The following is a 19,671-nucleotide window of genomic DNA, read 5'->3' on the forward strand; positions in this document are numbered from 1 at the left end:
CCTTATTAGTTGTAGTATTGAGCTGGGATTTAGCATGAATATACTACAGGGACATGTCCTCAAATCTATAGATTTTTAGATTTCAAACCGGATGCAGCCATATAACGTCTCGAAAATGGTACCATATAGCCGTATTTGGTAGGTTATTGATGTGTATGTGACGTCACATCCCGTCTTATGACGTCATTACAGCTTCATTTGCTGTACCCCGAGTATCGCACATTCGTGCTTTTTACTCGGGGTACCCGAGTCTAGTTTGTTAATTAATTTGTTTAATTAAGAAGCCACAATGTGTGACACACCACACAGCGTAAGGTAGTTATATGCGGCTTCTTGGCGTAGTGGTTATCACGTTTGCTTAACACGCAGAAGGTACCTGGTTCGAGCCCGGGCGAAACCTTTTTTTTTTTAATTTTATGGTGAAAAGTACTGTATACGCAATATGATAATTATACACAGTATATCTTATTTTTATTATTTTTTTAAATAACTATTTTGTGTAATCGGTAATTATCCCTTTTATACATGTTTATTTTGCTTTGTGCTTATTACCATATTTATTTGTAATTTAAATGGATTAAAAAACTTTGTGTAACCCACATTTTTAGTATAAGAGGTTTTGTAGTGTAGTGGTTGTCAAGTCTGCTTAACAACACGCAGAAGGTCCCGGTTGTTCGAGCCCTGGCGAAACCTATTTTTCTTTAACTTTATGGTGAAATATACTGTATATGTAATATGATATAGAGTATATCTCGTTTTATTACTCGGGGTACCTGAGTCTAGGACTCTCATCTTTTCCTCTTCTTCTACCATCCAGACACTATTGAGCAAAAAGTGTGATTTATAAAGTACTACTCCCCCCTTATTCGTTGTAGTATTGAGCTCGGATTTAGCATGAATATACTACAGGGACATGTCCTCAAAGCTATAGAGCCGGATTTTTTAATTTCAAACCGGATGCAGCCATATCACGTCTCGAAGATGGTACCGTATAGCCGTATTCGGTAGCGTGGTTAGTGATGTGTATGTGACGTTACATCCGGTCTTATGACGTCATTACAGCTTTTTCGCTGTACCCCGAGTATTGCACATTCGTGCTTGTTCATTATAATGACTGTCCTTTATTATTAACAATATGCACAGTTACTCTATTTTATAAATAAAATAAATATGGTTATCAATGATTGATATCCAGGTGGAAGTGGATGGAAATCTGTTTTTGAAAAATAACATCATATGGTGAAATTGTAATGAAAAGAATTTAATAACATCATTATTATTACTGTACGTCCTGAGAGTCTATTATTCAGGAATATTTCTTTCTCCTGTGAATTATATTTTATCTCTTACTTTTTGAAAATGACATGGTTTTGTTTAGAAAATTCATCAGCAAGCAACATTGGTATTGTATCATAATACTTTACGACTTCAAAACCAATAGACCGTAATATATATCTGAGCATGCTCAGTCATTTTAAATCGGTTTTGTAAAGTACTGTAGCTTCTAGAACCATGTTAAATTTTCTTAATAGGGACTTTTATATTTTCGACTGCTACCCTACAGTATTACTGTATGTCATTTGAATGATATGCGCTAGGCGACTGGGAAGACGACTGGTACGTCAACCTGGCAAATTTTAGCGCTTGTTCAGTGGCATTTAAACGTTCGCTTTCTGACCAGTGGACGTATGACGTCATAACATTGCAAAAGTCATGGCCGAGAATCTCGCAATGATTTTCTGAGAATGTGAAGATGTGAAAGTGAATTTCAGTCAAATTATATTTCCAAAGTTTGCATTATTGATTGGTATTGTTTATTTTAAATAAAGCCTTCAATATAATACAAGTTATGGCCTGTGTCTTATCACTAAGACGCCAGCCTTTCTTCAGAAAATTAAGGATCTAGGCTAGGCCTAAGCTACACACTTAGCCTGGCCTAAGCCTGTTAACCAAGGGACAACTTTCGGACCCAACAAACCATTGTAAAGCTTTATAAATAGGGGTTAGCCTTGGAACATATCATATTAACATGAAAGTATCCAAAAAGATGTTTTTTTTGTAATAGTCAAAGCACTGACTTCTCAATAATTTATACTGTGATGCTTATGATGTTAATGTACTATACATGAATACTATGTTAATAATAATTAGCTCTAAGCTATCAATCCATTAGTTGTGTAAATAGCTGATTAAACATTTGCCCTAACAGCTTTCATCTGGACGCTAAAAATCATGTTTGATGTACAGTATGTGTGGCTGTTACGCTCTATGAATTCTAAAATCAAACACAATATTATGTGTGTAAATATACAGCATGTGGCGGGGAGTTTATTAGAGGGTGAAGGTTGAATATTCCAAATGATATTTTTTATAGGAGACGGAGTTAAAATAAATGCGGTACAGTAGGCCTATTCAATTGGTATACTAACTGTAATCTACACATTATTTAGTTTAAAGCTTGTAAAACTTGATGAAACACCACGCATTGTCATCAGTGGACCGTTTCGGGAAAGACATTTTAAATGGCTTGCAACATGGCTCAAAGGGCGCGACCGTCACCAGAGGAGGAGCAAAGCTTTAAATTGAAGGTTGTTCTTATTTACTTCAGATGGGGGTTCACACTAAACGCCCCTTTCATCTTGGATCACCATTGTCATGTTATGCAAGCAATAATTATTATAAAATACTTACTGTGAACGATTGTTGGAATCATCATTTTCTGTAACACCTTCTTTGGCAATTAAAAGTTTTCGAAATGCATTTACTTTTTGTTCTATTTCTTCTTCAGTGCACCTGAAATATGTATTTTATACTATTATATTTATGTCAACTTCATCACTGCTTACTTGATGCAATAAAGGAAATAAATAAAATAAAAATAAAAAAATAAAATAAAATAAAGTATACATGCCAAAAACTAAAAACTCCCTGGGGTGCATTTAAAGTTACTGAAATGACCCCGTCCAACTTTTACATTTACATACGCCAAGAAAAACATACAAAAAAAACAAGGAAGTCCATGGAGTACTGTATGTATTGTTCTAGAATTGTGAAGTGAACTTTCAGATATACCGTAAACAAAGGATTTGATGAGAAATAAATCGTTATCCAGTGGCGTGTATGAATGACTACAGTAGAGGACATTCCGAGTGCGTACAAATTTTGTAATACACAGTCTTTGTTACTTGACTTACCCTTGTTCTTGCATAATCTCTTTCATTTCAACACATTTTAATTCAACCTTTCTTTTCTTCTCATGATTCAATATCTCAATGTTGCCTTTACGATTCATCAACGCATCCATTTGTTTTAGTTCATCCTCAGTTTTGTAGTTTACTTTATCTTTATGGTTGCGAACCACTGCAAAGTTACGGGTGACAAATCCATTTGTCCCGCTGCCCCTTGCAGTCGTCAGCCCGATACCATTGTACATCTTGGCTTTCGTTACTTACAATCTACAATTTAAACAAATTTAAGATATATTCATTTTAGTTCTATCACCATCAAGACGTAATCAATAACAGTTTGGAATAGTCTATTTATAGAATAGTCCATTATCTTCCAAGGGATGATTTTCAAACATAATCGATCTACTTCATTTAAATTGACATCCCTGAGGTGAAATAACAAATATTAATAAGAGCCAGAAATGAGTTAATGGAATTAAAACGATACAGTTTTCAAAAACTGAACATTACTTGTATTGAAATTTCTAATTTACAATTGTACTGTTTGTAATGCTACATTTGAAACTTGTATTTATAGTTTAACTACTGTACAATAACAAAGAATAATTTAAAAAAAAAATTCAATGACAAAAAGATCAACGTTTCAGAACCATCATGGAACCATTGATGATGAGTAAAATTAACAGATTTACTTATTTCTTCTTGAGAATGGTTCCATGATGGTTCCGAAACGTCAATCTTTTTTGTCAATAAATTTTATTTTAAAGTTATTCAGAATAATTTGTGACATATGCATATACAGTACCAGTGTAATTTAATTTCAATATCTTATTAAATTTTATATGATTACTGCAATTCAGACAAAAAATATGTCTGTATATAGCCTGTCAGTGTATACTGTAGGTACAGTATGTTATTAAAAATCATGCAGCTTAACAGTACAGGAGAAGATACAAGTTGTCAAACCCCATTATGGAAAAGACTGTGTGAAATTACCTACAGCCGGATATGTTTGTTGCTACAGTACTTTACATAGATTCCAAAAATTCAATGAAAACAAGACATTTTACAACAATCTTACAAATATAAAGCGGGTGCTACAGTATGTTGGAATTAGGCTGTGTGGAATGCATTCAAATAAGGTAGGCACTCTGCATATCCGCACTGAAAAATTACATCTATGATTTTTCAGCTATGCCCATACAGTAGATAGGTGTGATTTTGGTATAATCCAGGGGTGATTTTGGTATAATCCAGGTGTGATTTTGGTATAATCCAGGTGTGATTTTGGTATAATCCAGGTGTGATTTTGGTATAATCCAGGTGTGATTTTGGTATAATCCAGGTGTGATTTTGGTATAATCCAGGTGTGATTTTGGTATAATCCAGGTGTGATTTTGGTATAATCCAGGTGTGATTTTGGTATAATCCAGGGGTGATTTTGGTATAATCCAGGGGTGATTTTGGTATAATCCAGGTGTGATTTTGGTATAATCCAGGTGTGATTTTGGTATAATCCAGGTGTGATTTTGGTATAATCCAGGTGTGATTTTGGTACAGTATAATCCAGGTGTGATTTTGGTATAATCCAGGTGTGATTTTTGTATAATCCAGGGGTGATTTTGGTATAATCCAGGGGTGATTTTGGTATAATCCAGGGGTGATTTTGGTATAATCCAGGGGGGATTTTGGTATAATCCAGGGGTGATTTTGGTATAATCCAGGGGTGATTTTGGTATAATCCAGGTGTGATTTTGGTATAATCCGGGGGTGATTTTGGTATAATCCAGGGGTAATTTTGGTATAATCCAGGTGTGATTTTGGTATAATCCAGGTGTGATTTTGGTATAATCCAGGTGTGATTTTGGTATAATCCAGGTGTGATTTTGGTATAATCCAGGGGTGATTTTGGTATAATCCAGGGGTGATTTTGGGAGGTTTACCAAAACATTAAAAGATTCTGAATTATAAAATTTTTCCAAATTTACAAACTCTTATTTTATACAATGTATAATTTATAAATTAATGAGAGATAATTGTACTGAATATTTATATATTTTGTTATAATTAAATTACTAAAAAAAATAATCAATAAAACAGTAATTAATATTGTTCTTATACAGTATAAAATGATAAATTTCTGCACATAATAATATGCATTTACCATTCTGGGAAATTACTAGACTTCATGATTATTAATGAATGTATACAATTTGATAATGTACTGCAATAATAGTTTCAGTTTTATATATTTTTGCATACAGAATAAATACAGTAATTGACTATTTTAAAAGGAACACAATCTGAGTATTCACATGCAGTAACCTTGATGCTTTATAATTCGACAATTCTAATTTGACAAATCAATATTTATGAGTCAAATAAAAATTGGATAGATTGGATGAAAGGTAGAGTAGTAGACAGTACAGTAGTTACAATTATTGTGTGTACTATAGTATATGACTATATACAGTATAGTACCAGTATGATTCTTTCATTTAATTAAAAATTGTACTGCCTTTTATTCAAATATGAAAAATATCAGTTAAGGTATTATATCTCCTAAGTTTCATTTGTCTTTATAATTAAAGACTACAATTTGTTAAATGATTCTTGGTGTTTAAATATGATACAGTAATGCTACCTTACCTGTATGTTTATTTATTCTTAGTTTTAATGAATCAACTCTGATAACCTATGAATTTACTGTAATGCAGTATTTTACAAAGTATTATTAATACACAGAATATACCAATAAAATGTGTGGGTTTCAAAGTACATAATTTGCTTTTAAGAAAGTTGTGATTATTAGAAATTATAATTATATAGACTGAAAGTTATAATATTATTAACTGATTATTTTGTTCTTCAGAAGAATAAATACTAGTACAACAAAAAAGTGCCTTGAATATAATGAATAGCAAATTATAGCAGTCTTTTGAAACTATGTATTGATCCACATAATGTGTAGTTCAAATGACTGGCCATCTGACAAAGAGGAAAAAATCAATAGAACAAACGAATTCCCTCAGCAAGCCTGAATTACTGTACCACAGTACTACTACAGTACAAGAATATAAACATTACACTGTATACTGTATAGACAAACCACTGTAAGTGGTACAATTGTAGGTCAATTAATGCACTGCTGTATAAATTAGCATAATTTGTACTACAGTACTGTACTACATTATTTTATGGATACTTTTTACTTGGCATTTTTATTTTGCCTATGCTTTGTTTGTTTGCAAGATTGCAGTGTCCACAATTTTTAAGCTACCGTTCTGAATGTTTGGCTATTATTACTGTCTATAAGAAGACAGGAAGGGTCATATAAGCTATATTTAGCTTCCTAACCGACCCATAACATCAAGCAAGTATCAAGCAAGTATACAGAACAGTGAAAGAAATAAAATAAGTGATAATTTGTGATGTTACAAAGTTTAAATTATATTAATTAAAATCTGAGCAAATTAATTTAAAATGTAGGCCAGGCATAGGCCTAAAATGTCTTTTTTCTGAAAAAATGTATGTATATTTGATAAATAGCCAAATATTAATAAATAGCCACACTAGCCTATATTTAAGAGCTTATCAAAAAATAAAAATGACAATGTTAGGCCAAATAAAAAAACATACTTGTTAAGCGTCACCGCCCGCTCCTGATTATCCAGCCGCCTCTCTTTTTATTTTTTATTTTTTTTTACCGATATACAACGGAAAGTTCAGCGGCCCGGCCCAGCTCCAGAGTAGGGCTCGAAATTCACGCTAGCAAACTAGCATTTTGCTAGTAGATTCTTCATAATTGCTATTTGAAAATTTCAAAACTAGCAAATGTTTGTTATTAGGCTAGTGTAATTTTTGAAAAATACGTACTTTTTAGCTTAGACAACGCTAGCCGCCGATTGCTCTATGTCGACAACGGCAATTTGGTGAAAACGATTGTTTCATTTACACGCCGCCGATTTACGTCAAGGAAACGCGAATAGCACCGTGAATCATGTAATGTGGTAAACAGCAAGCTTTTTCCCCAACACATTAAATCATGTGCATTTAGTACGTCGCTGAGAATTACATCATCAGTCACGTGATTACAGAATACGCGATTATCAATTTAGGGATTTAACGAAATAAATATTTTGCCTACACAGTGGTCGAAGCGCGTTTTTTTATAGGTTCGTAAATAGGAAACACCCCATACATAATGGACTCTACCAATTTTGTTTACGATGATCTCGCGCTCGAGATCGGCACACCACGAGGTCCTGTTGGGCGATGGGTTTCCTTATGCCTGGTTTACCTGTGGAATAATTGCATACACTTTTTGCATCACAACTTTAAATACTGATTTACACAGCAATTGGCAAAGGATTCATCAAAGAAGAATGAATACTTTGAACAAAAATTCACTTAAGAAATGCCGTAAGCTGTTTTCAAACTATAAATCAGCCCACTATTTAGTATTATTGAGACCAAATCATGCTTCTCGCGATAGGGAATTTCCTGGATAGATGAGTCGAGCGAGAGACGGCGGATGGCCGATGAGTGAGGTGGGGGTAGCAGCTTGGACGGATTAGTTAGCCTAGGGCCTACAATTTCGCTTGGTGGCAATTAAATTTAATGTTTTAATTACGTCTGGATATAAACAATACAAAACTCAATTTTGTCATAAGCAATAATATTTCATACATAGTCAATTTTGTTCTGTTTCGCATTTTAAAAGTTTGACGTTTCGTCCTAAAAAAAGTGGGCCAAAACGTCCACCGCGCAAAAATATACCTCTATAAAAAAAAAAAAAAAAAAAAAAAACCGTCCCACCCGCCCCTGAAAATTTATGAGGGTGTGACGCTTAACAAGTATATTTTTTTATTTGGCCTTACAGTATTTAAATATTACCAACCAATTTAAACATTATTTATATTATAAACTAGGCTAGGCTATCTAATCTAGGCCGCCTACTTCTACTACGCCTAGTAGTAGTAGAGGCCTACCTAGGCTATAATACTAATAGGCTATATCAACAATGAAATTATAACACAATGATAGGCCTATATAGTAGTATACAACAAAATAATTGAAAATATAACCTTCTATTTTACCAATTTAATTAAAGGTAAGTAGGCTAGACCTAGTTTGATGGGCCTGGCTGGTTTATAAAGGGAGATCTGACGTTACCTCTTCAAAGTCTTTCTTTCCCGCTAGCCTAGACTCTGATATCCACACACAATATGTGCCAGCCTAGCCTACACCGAGGCCTAGCCTAGCTACACTGTCTGTAGCCTGCCTTCGTAAAAGAATAAATCTTTCAACATTTACTCATAGTATTTTACCTTTTAAAATATTGCCTAAATACCACGCAAAATATATATTTAATAATAAAGTTAGCATTTAGTATAACTCTAAAATAATCTTTCTTACCTAAAGTTGTTATTTTTGCTATTTTCATTAGTAATATGTAGGCCCAATGTTCGATCGCCTGCTTCGTCGTCGTTTTGTGGGAAGAGAGGATCGGATGATAGATCGATCGTTCTCTCACACATATCCAACGCGTTTCTATTGGTTTATTAGTCAATCCACACGCGTTTTCACACACACTATTTCGACGATCGAGCATTCTCTACTTCTACGGAGCGCCATTTATGCCTTTATTTACTTCCGAAATAGAAATAGTACTACGGTAACTGCGTTCAGTGGACCAAATTTAGCACCAGTGGAGCACAGTGATATAAAATAGAAATAAGTCACTAATTTTAATATCTTTTCGTATGTTAATACTGTGCTCAAGTGGACCCAATTTGGAGCCAGTGGAGCACAGTGATATAAAATAGAAATAATTCACGGAATTTTAATATCTTTTCGTATGTTAATACACTGTGCTCAAGTGTACCCAACTTGGCGCCAGTGTAGCACAGTGATATAAATAGAAATAAGTCACTGAATTGTAATATCTTTTCGTATTAAGCATATTTGAATACCTACCGGTATGGTACTATACATGTTCGACAATACAGCGTCACATATCTCTATTTAAAAAAAAAACAATATTAAAAAAAAAAAAAAATATCCGTCGAGGTTCGAACACCAGCCGATAGCACTCAAAACTGAGCATTACCCGTTACGCCACTAAGTACATGGCTGAAAAGCTGATAATAGTCTATTTATACGTGTATTACGTAATTGATCATTACGTCATAAATATTCTATTAACCTTGCTAAAACCAAAATGATCAGTTAGCTCAGTCGTATGAGCGTCGTGTTAACAACACGTATGTCGTGGGTTCGATTTCCACGCTGGTCGGTGGAATAGAGTTACGGCTATGCGAGCCACTGTGTTTGGGGTTCACAGATCACACGTCCCCCTTTCCACCACGCATCTGGTGATGTGGTGGAAACGACCCCAAAAGGCTGTGGCAGGGCCTTAGTGCTGAGGCAGGGAGAGCACATTTACCATCTTTTTTTTTTGGCTCTCGAACTGCTTTGGTGGTTTAAATTTTATGTTTAGCGCCCTAAATTTATTTTAATGTAAAAAAGAGAATTAATTCTCTTCGTTACGTGTTTAGAAGAGAATTAATTTTATCTCATCGTAGTTTGGTATGCCGTGCGTTTGTTATGCAAATGAGTGTGCACATGTGCTGTGGGAAAGATGGTATTGTTAGTCATTCGCGATCAACACACAACACTGTTCAATTTTTATTTTGTTAATCTTTTACATTAGAATTGTAATTCTACCGTTACACATTATTAGTGTACTTTTAAATATCCGTTCCATGCAAGATATTGTATTGTAGGCCTACAATGTTGTGAATAAAAGTTTATGGTAGAATAAATAAATAAATATGTTTTAAGCAGATCTTCGAAATTGAAGCATAATTATGAAGTCGAGTTTTTTAAAACCCAACCTAAAATTCGCATCTGGATAGTTGAAATTTAATTTTTAATTTTATTATCATAATTATCATAGGTGACTATGTATAAGTAAGTGCATTTCTGGGCTCTATTTTCATTTCTCTGCCTCAACCATGGATGGGCTAGTACTGGAGACTTAATATTTAATTTTATATTTCAATGAATAGGTGCAATTTCTGGGGACAAGCTCATATATTGTCCTGGTGAGTCTTATATAGTTTGTTTCATTCAAATCATGTAACGCCAGTTTTTCGGGCGGGAACCTACTGTATACAGCTATTTTTTTCCAAATTGTCTTTGCTCATCCCCAAGCATGGTGGGGTACTGAAGATTCTTATGCATGTTTGCAAAACATAATATATGTCATTTTCTGGTACCTTGTAGCTCTATTTTAAACAGTTTGGTATGTGCGTGCGTTGTTAATTATGCAAATGAGTCTGTGCAGGTGTATGGTAAAGATGGTATGTTAGTCATTCGCGGTCAACACGCCACCCTGTTAAATGTTGATGCTGTTAATTATTTACATTAAAAGATTTTTCAAATCATGTAAATAAAATATTTTCCGGGCGGGAAGCTAGCAGTTCCCCTCGTTTAGTTTGCAAAAGTAATCTCGAAAAGAACTCCATGTGGAAAAGAAGCTCACCCAAGAGTAGTAAAAATGAAGGAGCACATTGGCTTCTTTTCGAGGTTTTATGGCAGTCTATTTAATGGAAAATAATGCCATGCAACTTTGTTTCTGATTTAAAAAAAGTTCCACTTGACATTTACAATCCTCAAAATATCTCTCTTTCAAAATAAAAGAAAAACAATATTCTTTTATTTTCCATTTAAAAAAAAAATCCACTGGCGCCAAATTGGGTCCACTTGAGCACAGTGTATTAACATACGAAAAGATATTAAAATTTAGTGACTTTATTTCTATTTTATATCACTGTGCTCCACTGGGGCCAAATTGGGTCCACTTGAGCACATTGTATTAACATACCAAGAGATATTAAAATTTAGTGACTTTATTTCTATTTTATTTTGTTATTAAACCTTATTTTGTAAGGGTGACCCTAAACAGCATATGTAGACAGTCAAAAACATATATGAAAAAACGGATGAACTATGTTCAAATATAATATGTACTTAAATACAAAAATATAGCCTACATAATACTATACAAAACGTTGAGTTTTTTCTTTTGGGATTAAATATTTGTTTAGAGCAGACTTAAAATTATTTATTGTTACCGCATTTCTTAGTTTGGTGGGTAGAAATTCAGGTATGTTGGTGCTCTATAGATGAAGCTGTTCTTAAAAGTTTCAGTTTTAGGGAAAGGGACGACAAATTTCCTCTCACTGACACTTTGGGTACATCGATGATTTGGAATTCTGGCAAGACGCAGGGCAAGGTATTCTGGAGCAAGACCATTTGCAGACCTGTAGGCAAGGCAGCCCAGTTGTAAATGCATGCGATCTTGGACTGTATGAAGATTTAAGGTGTTGTAAATGTGTTAGTTCGTGGTGTGAGAGGATGAGCTTTAAGGATAATGCGAAGTGCTCTATTTTGAATGGTCTGTATTCGGTCAATATTCGATCTGATTCCCCAAACACTACATCAATAGTCAATGTGTGGGAGGATTATAGTGTTATAAAGGTTGTATGGATGTGTGTTTATTAATGAAATGACCGAGCACGCGATAAGATGGAGATGGACAAGCCCAGTTTGGAACGAAGTTTATTTACATGAAAAGAAAAATATAAATTTGAATCAATGTGAATGCCAAGATGTTTCTGTTTGTCAGTTTGTGATATGGGTATATACGAAACGATGTTAAAAGTAGTGACCTTTATTTATATTTTATATCTCTGTGCTACCCTGGTGCTAAATTGGGTCCACTTGAGCAGTTACCGTAGTACTATTTCTATTATTGAAGTTAATAAAGGCATAAATGGCGCTCCGTAGAGAAGTAGAGATTGCTGCAGTCGTCAGGATGACGCTCTGAATACACCTCCGTTTGGTTGATGAATTAGGCCGTCTGGAAAGCCGAAGGCTACCAAGTAAATGAACTGATAGAGGGGGTTTAAAAAAATATTTTTTTGTTTTTTTTTCTGTATCTTCTCTGTGAATCGCATGCTGCTGACCCGCGAGATTTTGACTATTTGATTATCTTTAAAAATGTATAACTCTGTCTGAAATTATGACTACGACGTATCAGGTAATTATGAAGATAATATGTTTTTATATTCCATAAGTGTTTCGTTTATTTGTGGCTTTCAATCCCACAATGTCAATAGCTTGGTTTTGCTAGAGGCTAACCTAGCTAGGCTGCCTAGACTCCTAGTAGCTAGGCCTACTCAGTCTCTAGTGCTAGTTAGTAGGCCTACTATCTACTAAACTAGGCCTAGGCCTATCTACTAACTAGCCTAGCTAGCTCCTAGATAGAGGAAGATACCAGTACTAGCCTAGGGGTGTTTCGAAACTAGAGACCCGAGACCAGAGACCAGAGACCCGAGACCCAATACGAAAAGGGAGACCCTACTAAATACGAAAAGGGAGACCCACTAGGCCTACTAGGCCTATATATACGAAAAGGGAGACCCCACTATACGAAAAGGGAGACCCAAATATACGAAAAGGGAGACCCCACTATACGAAAAGGGAGACCCCAAATATACGAAAATGGACACCCCAAATATACGAAAAGGGAGACCCAAATATACGAAAAGGGAGTCTAATCTGTCTTTTTATTCAAACTATCACCCATTTTGTATTAATAATCGCCATGGCTAAAGATACGGTACCGTATCCATACTTCTAAAAACTAAAGATACGGTATATTATAGAGGGCGCTTCCGTTTGCTAAAGGTACGGTAAAATTGCATTCCTAAAACTCGTTCCTAAATATAAAACTCGTTCCTAAATATTAAACTCGTTCCTAAATATTAAACTCGTTCCTAAATATTAAAACTTGTTCCTAAATATTAAAACTCGTTCCTAAATATTAAAAACCTAACCCTCTAAAAAAGACGTCAAGGAGAGTATCGAACCTCCAACCTGTTAAGCCCGAGCCTCATCACAAGCCCACTAAGCTACACAGCTGGTCTTGCTGAAGAACATTGCAATAACCTATTTGATTAACATCTATCGTACATAGCGCCCTCTTTAACTACCGTACCTTTAGTTTTTAGAAGTATGGACACGGTACCGTATCTTTAGCCATAACGTATAATAATAGGTATTAGTATTACAAATAAATAATAAATAGGCTAGGCCTAGTCACTAACTATCCTAGGACCCTATTCAAATTTTACAATATTACATTTATTATTTCAAAATCCACAGGACCAAATACTGTATGAAAGAAAACGCCAACATCTTATGGTATTTTCGCAGTGTTTTTCTCCATGTGGGAATCATTTGGTGACAGCTAACAATTATGGAACGGTTTCAGTCTTCAACTTGACAGCAGCACTGAGTCCTAACGCAAACGAGAGTCACTGGAAACCATCTTTTACTTTCCAAGGTAAACTGAAATATATTTCTGAACAAATTAACTATATGAGGACTAATATTAATAAAGCTCTGTCTACACTATCAAACTTTATGTGACAAAAAATGTGATTTGACCATATTTGGACATGATGTCATATTACTACCATATTTGGGCACATCACTACCATATTTGGGCACAACACTACCATATTTGGGCACAGAGCTTAATAGTTAGCCTACATTTCGCTGACTCTTTGCAAAGGATTCAACATACGTTTAATAACGAAATGAAAGTAGTAAAATTTACAAAATTTGATTTATAAATGCATGTTTTTTTCTATTTATTTAGTTTGCAGTGGACCTATTTACTCAATTGTTTCAACAGAGTTATTTTTAATATGGTAGGTAATAAAATTACAAAGAATCGACAGATTTAATTATCAATCAATCGTTCCATTTTGAAAGCGCCATTCCAATGATCATTGCTTATAACGTTGCTCTTGTTATTATTTTGAAAAAAACTTGATAAAATTGATGAAATAAAAGAAAAAAATAGATTAAGATTAAAATATTTAAATATTCTTTTACTGTAGTGCAGGGACTGGTGATATCAAAGCATACAAGTGGACAGATATCTTAAAAAAGGTATATCACTTTTAGTTACATAAAAGTAAATATGTCAACTTTTCTTTTTAGACTCTATAATATTTATTCAATTAGAATAATTAATCAAGAAGAACAATTTAACTGTGTTTTATTAGAGTTGTAAAATAGCTTGGACTTTATCTGTACCAACATGCAAGAACCAATTTTCTGATCCAGAAGTGAACAGCATTGTCTACAACACAAAGGTAACACAACAACTTATTTTATTGGTCAGCAACATCTTTATTAATAAATTGTCCTTCTCTATGAGTTTTAATAAGGCAGAAGGCCGGGTTAATTAGACCGATCCCTGGTTAGCAATGGGGGGCGTATCCCCCTTATTTTATTTTTTTTTTTTTTTATGTCTTTAGGCAATGTGGCCAAGGATTACCAATAGTGAATTAATCACTGTCCTATCAGATAGGTGGTGATTTTGGTTTGGGTTTGTTTTAGCATGGGTGGAATCCCTTTTATCGTATTAGTTTATGTAAAGCGCTTAGAGTTTCACAACATTAGGCGCTATAAAAATCCAGGATATTATTAATATTATTATTATGAGACAGAAATTGTAACTTTTGATGTAAAATAATACATTTATGATTTTTGATCAAAATCAGTTTTGTTTTATTTGTTATTAGGATAATGTACTTTACTCTGGTTGTGGAGACAAAAATAATTACTCGTGGGACTTGGAATCAGGCACACTTAAGGTAACATTGTTGGTTCAATTTCTTCTTTCTAAAAAGCTACCTTGATTAACATGCACAAATTAATCATAGGGTCAGTTCAGACTTAGTTAATTACCTGCTAAGTTGGCTTAATCGACTAATTATTGCTAACTTTGGAGGCTAGATCAACAACTTACCTAAGTAAATATTTAAACCTGATCAAGCCCATATAAACTGTAATATAAAATAAACTAAAACAAAAGAAGTGAGGCAAACCATTATGCTTCAATATATTAAATTTGGTTCTCATATCTGATAGTAGAATCTGAAATAAAACAAATATGTATCGGGAAAAATGGGACGAAAATGTTTTTATATTTATCCCTTTGTATTCATTGTTTTGTTTATTTTTTCTTCAATTTCTAGGACACATTTTCAGGACACAGTGACTATATTCACTGTGTAGCATTATTCAACAACAGCAACCAGTTTGTTTCATCCTCTGAAGATGGTTCTGTCAGAATATGGGGTACTGTGCTATTTTTAGAGTTGGTATAATAATAATAACATATTTATTTCATTCAAAAGACATAAAGTAAAAATATATAAAAAGGACAGGAGGAGGCAGTGAGAAATAAATGGTGCGGTTTTCACAAGAATAGGGAACAATCTCGGTTCAATCCACTGGGTTGTCAAAGGAAACTCTACTGGTGGCTATGGCCCTGGGAGGGCAGATAACTGAGGAAAAGTTTGTAGACAAGGCTTTATGTTGGCCTAATATGTCTGTCTGTCCAGGAATTCTTGTTTGTATTTTTATTGTGAGTTCAATGATATCCTGGTTGTGGGAGAGATTCCAGCTTGAAGTTGTGCTTTAAATTAATAATAAGTTTCTTTTTTCCCCCATTTATAAAACAGATTGCAGAGGAGGACGAGAAGCACAGCATGTAATGGAACCATATAAACATGAGGTATTAACATTTTACAAAATTAACTATTATTGAGAAAATACCATTTTGGTCTCTGTATTGGATCCAAGATAGTGAATTATTATTATTACATATATAAACCTTCCCAGGAATATTGCAGTCATTTTGATATGCCATGGTGTATGGATGCATGCAATAGAAAAACATTTCTACTGATGTATGCCTAAATATTAAATAATTTGTTTTTATTATAGGAATGTTGCCGGCCTCAGATTGGTCGATGGGTGAGCTGCGTTAGTGTGGATCCAGGTGATGATTGGTTGGTTTGTGGAGGGGGTGTGGCTCTGTCTACATGGCATCTTCGATCGCTATCAACAACTTGTATATACAACATTGGCAACTCATCTCCACAGTGTTTACAATTTCATGACGACCTTGTAAGTTTAAGAATAGAATATGATTCTTTTGATCCATTTAAAAAGGTATTTACTTCATAAATTATATTGTAATTTTATTTTTATCCAGATTTATTGTGGTGGTACACAACCTAAGGTCTCACATCTTACAATGAATGGTGAAGTTAAAACTCAAGTTCCATGTACACCAAACAGCGTGTTTTCACTGGCTATAAACACTGTTTCAGAAAATAATAAGGTACATACAGTATATATCATTATTATTTGATTTCTTTTCTTTTAAATACCATGCAATCACATTCCTATCATTGATAGTTATAACTTAAAGTAAAATATAATTTCAGTGGTGCGCCCTCTATTCTGTTTAGATGTAGAACGAAACAGTATAAATTCTAAGCCAACGCTATTAAGACATTTTTACCTCAGTTTTAAAACTGTCCTCTTTTTTTGTGATTACAGTCCCAACTTTAATAAGAGACTTATAAAAGCATAGCCAAAACAAAGAGGGTGCTATAATTTGTTACAATATCATTATTATATATTTGATTATAGCACCCTCTATGTTTTGGCCATGCTTTTATGAAGTCTCCTGTTAGGAATTGTAAATAGTTAAAGATGTATTGTCCCTTTGACTAATTCCAAAAAAATAAAAAGTAAAAGATTTCGAAAAAAGGTGGGTCATTTTGAAGTATCATAATAGTTATTAACTATCACCAAAAATTTTTCAAAAAAAAAAAAATTTAACTGAAATACAGACGTTTTTTTGTTTACAAAATTACTTTGACTTCCAGTCAAAGTTTTCAATCAAAACATATCCCATAATGAAACGCGATTGTTTGGCTACTCTGTATGCATAATCATAAAACTTCCTCATGATCTGTGTGAAAATACCTTCTTAACCGTGACGAGTTTTAAACAATCCTAATTTAGCATATACATAATGCATACTCATGGTTTGAAATCTTTGTTTACTTTCGCTCGTGACGATTTTCCAGATGAAATGTAATCAAACTAATTTACCTGTTAATTACGTAAACTTGTTGTTTTTGGCTCAAATTTTCGACTTAAAGTGAATAACTTTAATATTACTTTGATATGGCCACTTTAAATTTAGAATATTTTGACCTTCATTTTTGTGTGTTTCAAGGGACAATACATCTTTAAACAAGATGTAGACATTTTAACATCAATTTTGGCAGCCATCTTGAAAACACTTTCCGGTGGTTGAAATCCTTGGGACTGTTTTTTCTGTTATTTAGTACACCCAATACTACCAAAATTCGTTTTTAAGTTGGCCTCTTTTTTGAGTTAGTTCTATTGTACTATATGGCAAACTATATATATACTTGCAGTATTACTGTATTGGTATTTTAATAGTTTTGTTTGTTTGTTTTATCTTTATACTGGGTGACCTCTTCAGTCAAAGACTGATCTCCCAGAGGGCCCAGTTGGTGATCAGTGGCTGTGATGTACTAATACACCGGGGTAACCCCCTACTCGTCTCGAAAGATGTACTAGGTTCTTTAAAGTGCACACGAGCAAGTTGTGTACACTGGACCTACGGTTTATAGTCCTTATCCGAGAAGACTCGTTCTACCACCAGAACCATGGAGTGAGTGAGCCTCGAACCCCTGCCGATGTTATGGCTACGTGATTACGGTTCCACTGTCTTAACCGCTCGGCCACTCACTCGGCCACTCACTCACTGAGTGACTATTTTCTTTTTATATAGGTATTAAGTGTTTCGGGTAGCAGTTCACAAGTGGACATCTTTACAAATTTTGGTTACAGAGCATTTTCACTCCAAGCTGTACCATGAGCAGACATAGCATAGGAATCCATGTTTTGTCAAGCTTTATATGTCATAAGCTATAGAAAAATTGCCTATAATAACATTTTTCCCCAAAAAAATATGTACCTCTTCCAAAGGAATCTCTTTTTGTGTGAGCAGAAAGTTTGATATTTCTTTTTCTGTTACCCACGACATTGTGTTTTTTTTATGCTTTTACGAATGTTTGAACAGTAAAAATATGCCATGTAGTATAGTATAGCAAACAGAACAAATTTACAATAAAATAATTCAAGAATTTCCATTTGTGTATTTTTTCTTAGTCTCTTCGGAGAATTTATTTTTGTGCCTGGTTGTGTTTCAACACGAAACATATTTTTGTTACTGAAACTCTTGTTATAGGTCTAGTATGCGTGATTGTTGATTTTGCCTGAGAGACTTGTACGAGACTTGTACGAGACTTGCACGAGACTTGCACGAGACTTGCACGAGACTTGCACGAGACTTGCACGAGACTTGCACAAGACTTGCACGAGACTTGTATGTCATCAGTGAACAAACTTTAAAAAAATTATATAAATTGTGTATTTGAAGAACCCCATCATATTGAAATATTCCTCTAATTAGAGACCAATGTGTGTCCCTAATTTTAAAAAAAATCATGCTATCGAAGGAGATGTATTATATCGTCTTAAAAAGACACATATAGTTGTGTACTTTAAAGAACCCCCTACACCCCCCACCCTCCCATTTTAAAAAATTACTTCAATTAGAGACCAATTGTTTGTCCTCAATTTTTGTTCTTCATGCTATTGAAGGAGATGTATTATCATTTAAGTAGCGGTCATTTGTGTGTTAAGTCGCCATTACTAATAGCACCCAGGATGTTGGTAAATAGAAGCAGGTGCCGGCGATATGTACTAAATATCACTTTAACACGGATCGATTTTTCTTGTATTGTATAATAGCGGTAAGAACAACCGCACACACATAAAATACCCATTTCAATTCTTAACCACTAACCTTGATGACAGCACCTTACAACGCCATGTTCAGGAGGTTGGTAACATCTTGTAAAGCTCTGACTACACTATCAAACAAGTTTGACAAAAAAAGTGTGATGTGTCCAAATATGGTAGTGATATGCCCAAATATGGTAGTGATAAGACATCATATGTCCATATATGGGCACATCACAACCTAAAAAAACATAATAAGTATTAGTACTTACAGCAAACAAAAGGTTATTAAAATGTTTCTCAGAACTTAAAACAACATCAACTTGGACTAAACATAAATAAATTCAGATCTCAATTTCAAAACTGCGATGCAATTAACGACACAAAAACAAACTTATCTAGGCTAGTATCAATATTGTCAGTTGAGAAGAAAATACAAAAACACCAAGTCTGTCAATAAATATGATTTAAAAGTGACTATGGATTGTATACTGTATTGTACTTAAGAGTATGTAAAGCTCTGTTTACACTATCGATCAAACTAGTTTAAATAAAGTGTGATGTGCCCAAATATGGTAGTGATATGCCCAAATATGGTAGTGATATGCCCAAATATGGTAGTGATATGAAACCATGATGTCCATATATAAGCATATCACATTTTTTTGTCACATAGAGTTTGATAGTGTAGACA

General features: G+C 34.1%; 2 protein-coding genes across 8 annotated transcripts in view; one reads left to right on the forward strand and one right to left on the reverse strand.

The window, feature by feature from the left end:
* Window positions 1-8,679, reverse strand: part of LOC140044522 (uncharacterized) — a 37,247-nt gene extending 28,568 nt beyond the window's left edge. For all 6 annotated transcript variants that reach the window (XM_072089066.1, XM_072089064.1, XM_072089065.1 and 3 more), the window contains exons 1-3: window positions 8,607-8,679; window positions 3,195-3,455; window positions 2,692-2,793 (exon numbers count right to left, since the gene is read on the reverse strand). In XM_072089066.1, the coding sequence (XP_071945167.1) occupies window positions 2,692-2,793; window positions 3,195-3,433 (341 nt within the window). In that variant the 5' untranslated portion in view covers window positions 3,434-3,455; window positions 8,607-8,679. The remainder of the gene's footprint in view (window positions 1-2,691; window positions 2,794-3,194; window positions 3,456-8,606) is intronic.
* The window catches only part of LOC140044524 (THO complex subunit 6 homolog), a 69,024-nt gene extending 50,709 nt beyond the window's left edge, over window positions 1-18,315 (forward strand). Inside the window, exons 2-12 of one of the 2 annotated variants that reach the window (XM_072089067.1) lie at window positions 12,211-12,297; window positions 13,425-13,605; window positions 13,924-13,975; window positions 14,168-14,219; window positions 14,336-14,425; window positions 14,858-14,929; window positions 15,314-15,416; window positions 15,803-15,855; window positions 16,068-16,250; window positions 16,339-16,467; window positions 17,962-18,315. In XM_072089067.1, the coding sequence (XP_071945168.1) occupies window positions 12,280-12,297; window positions 13,425-13,605; window positions 13,924-13,975; window positions 14,168-14,219; window positions 14,336-14,425; window positions 14,858-14,929; window positions 15,314-15,416; window positions 15,803-15,855; window positions 16,068-16,250; window positions 16,339-16,467; window positions 17,962-18,048 (1,020 nt within the window). In that variant the 5' untranslated portion in view covers window positions 12,211-12,279 and the 3' untranslated portion in view covers window positions 18,049-18,315. Of the gene's footprint in view, window positions 1-12,210; window positions 12,298-13,424; window positions 13,606-13,923; window positions 13,976-14,167; window positions 14,220-14,335; window positions 14,426-14,857; window positions 14,930-15,313; window positions 15,417-15,802; window positions 15,856-16,067; window positions 16,251-16,338; window positions 16,468-17,961 lie in introns of those variants that run through there. The other variant, XM_072089068.1, reaches the window with a different exon arrangement.
* The last annotated feature ends 1,356 nt before the right edge of the window (window positions 18,316-19,671 follow it).

The sequence above is a fragment of the Antedon mediterranea genome, chromosome 3, assembly GCF_964355755.1.
Source record: "Antedon mediterranea chromosome 3, ecAntMedi1.1, whole genome shotgun sequence".
Lineage (NCBI taxonomy): Eukaryota > Metazoa > Echinodermata > Crinoidea > Comatulida > Antedonidae > Antedon > Antedon mediterranea.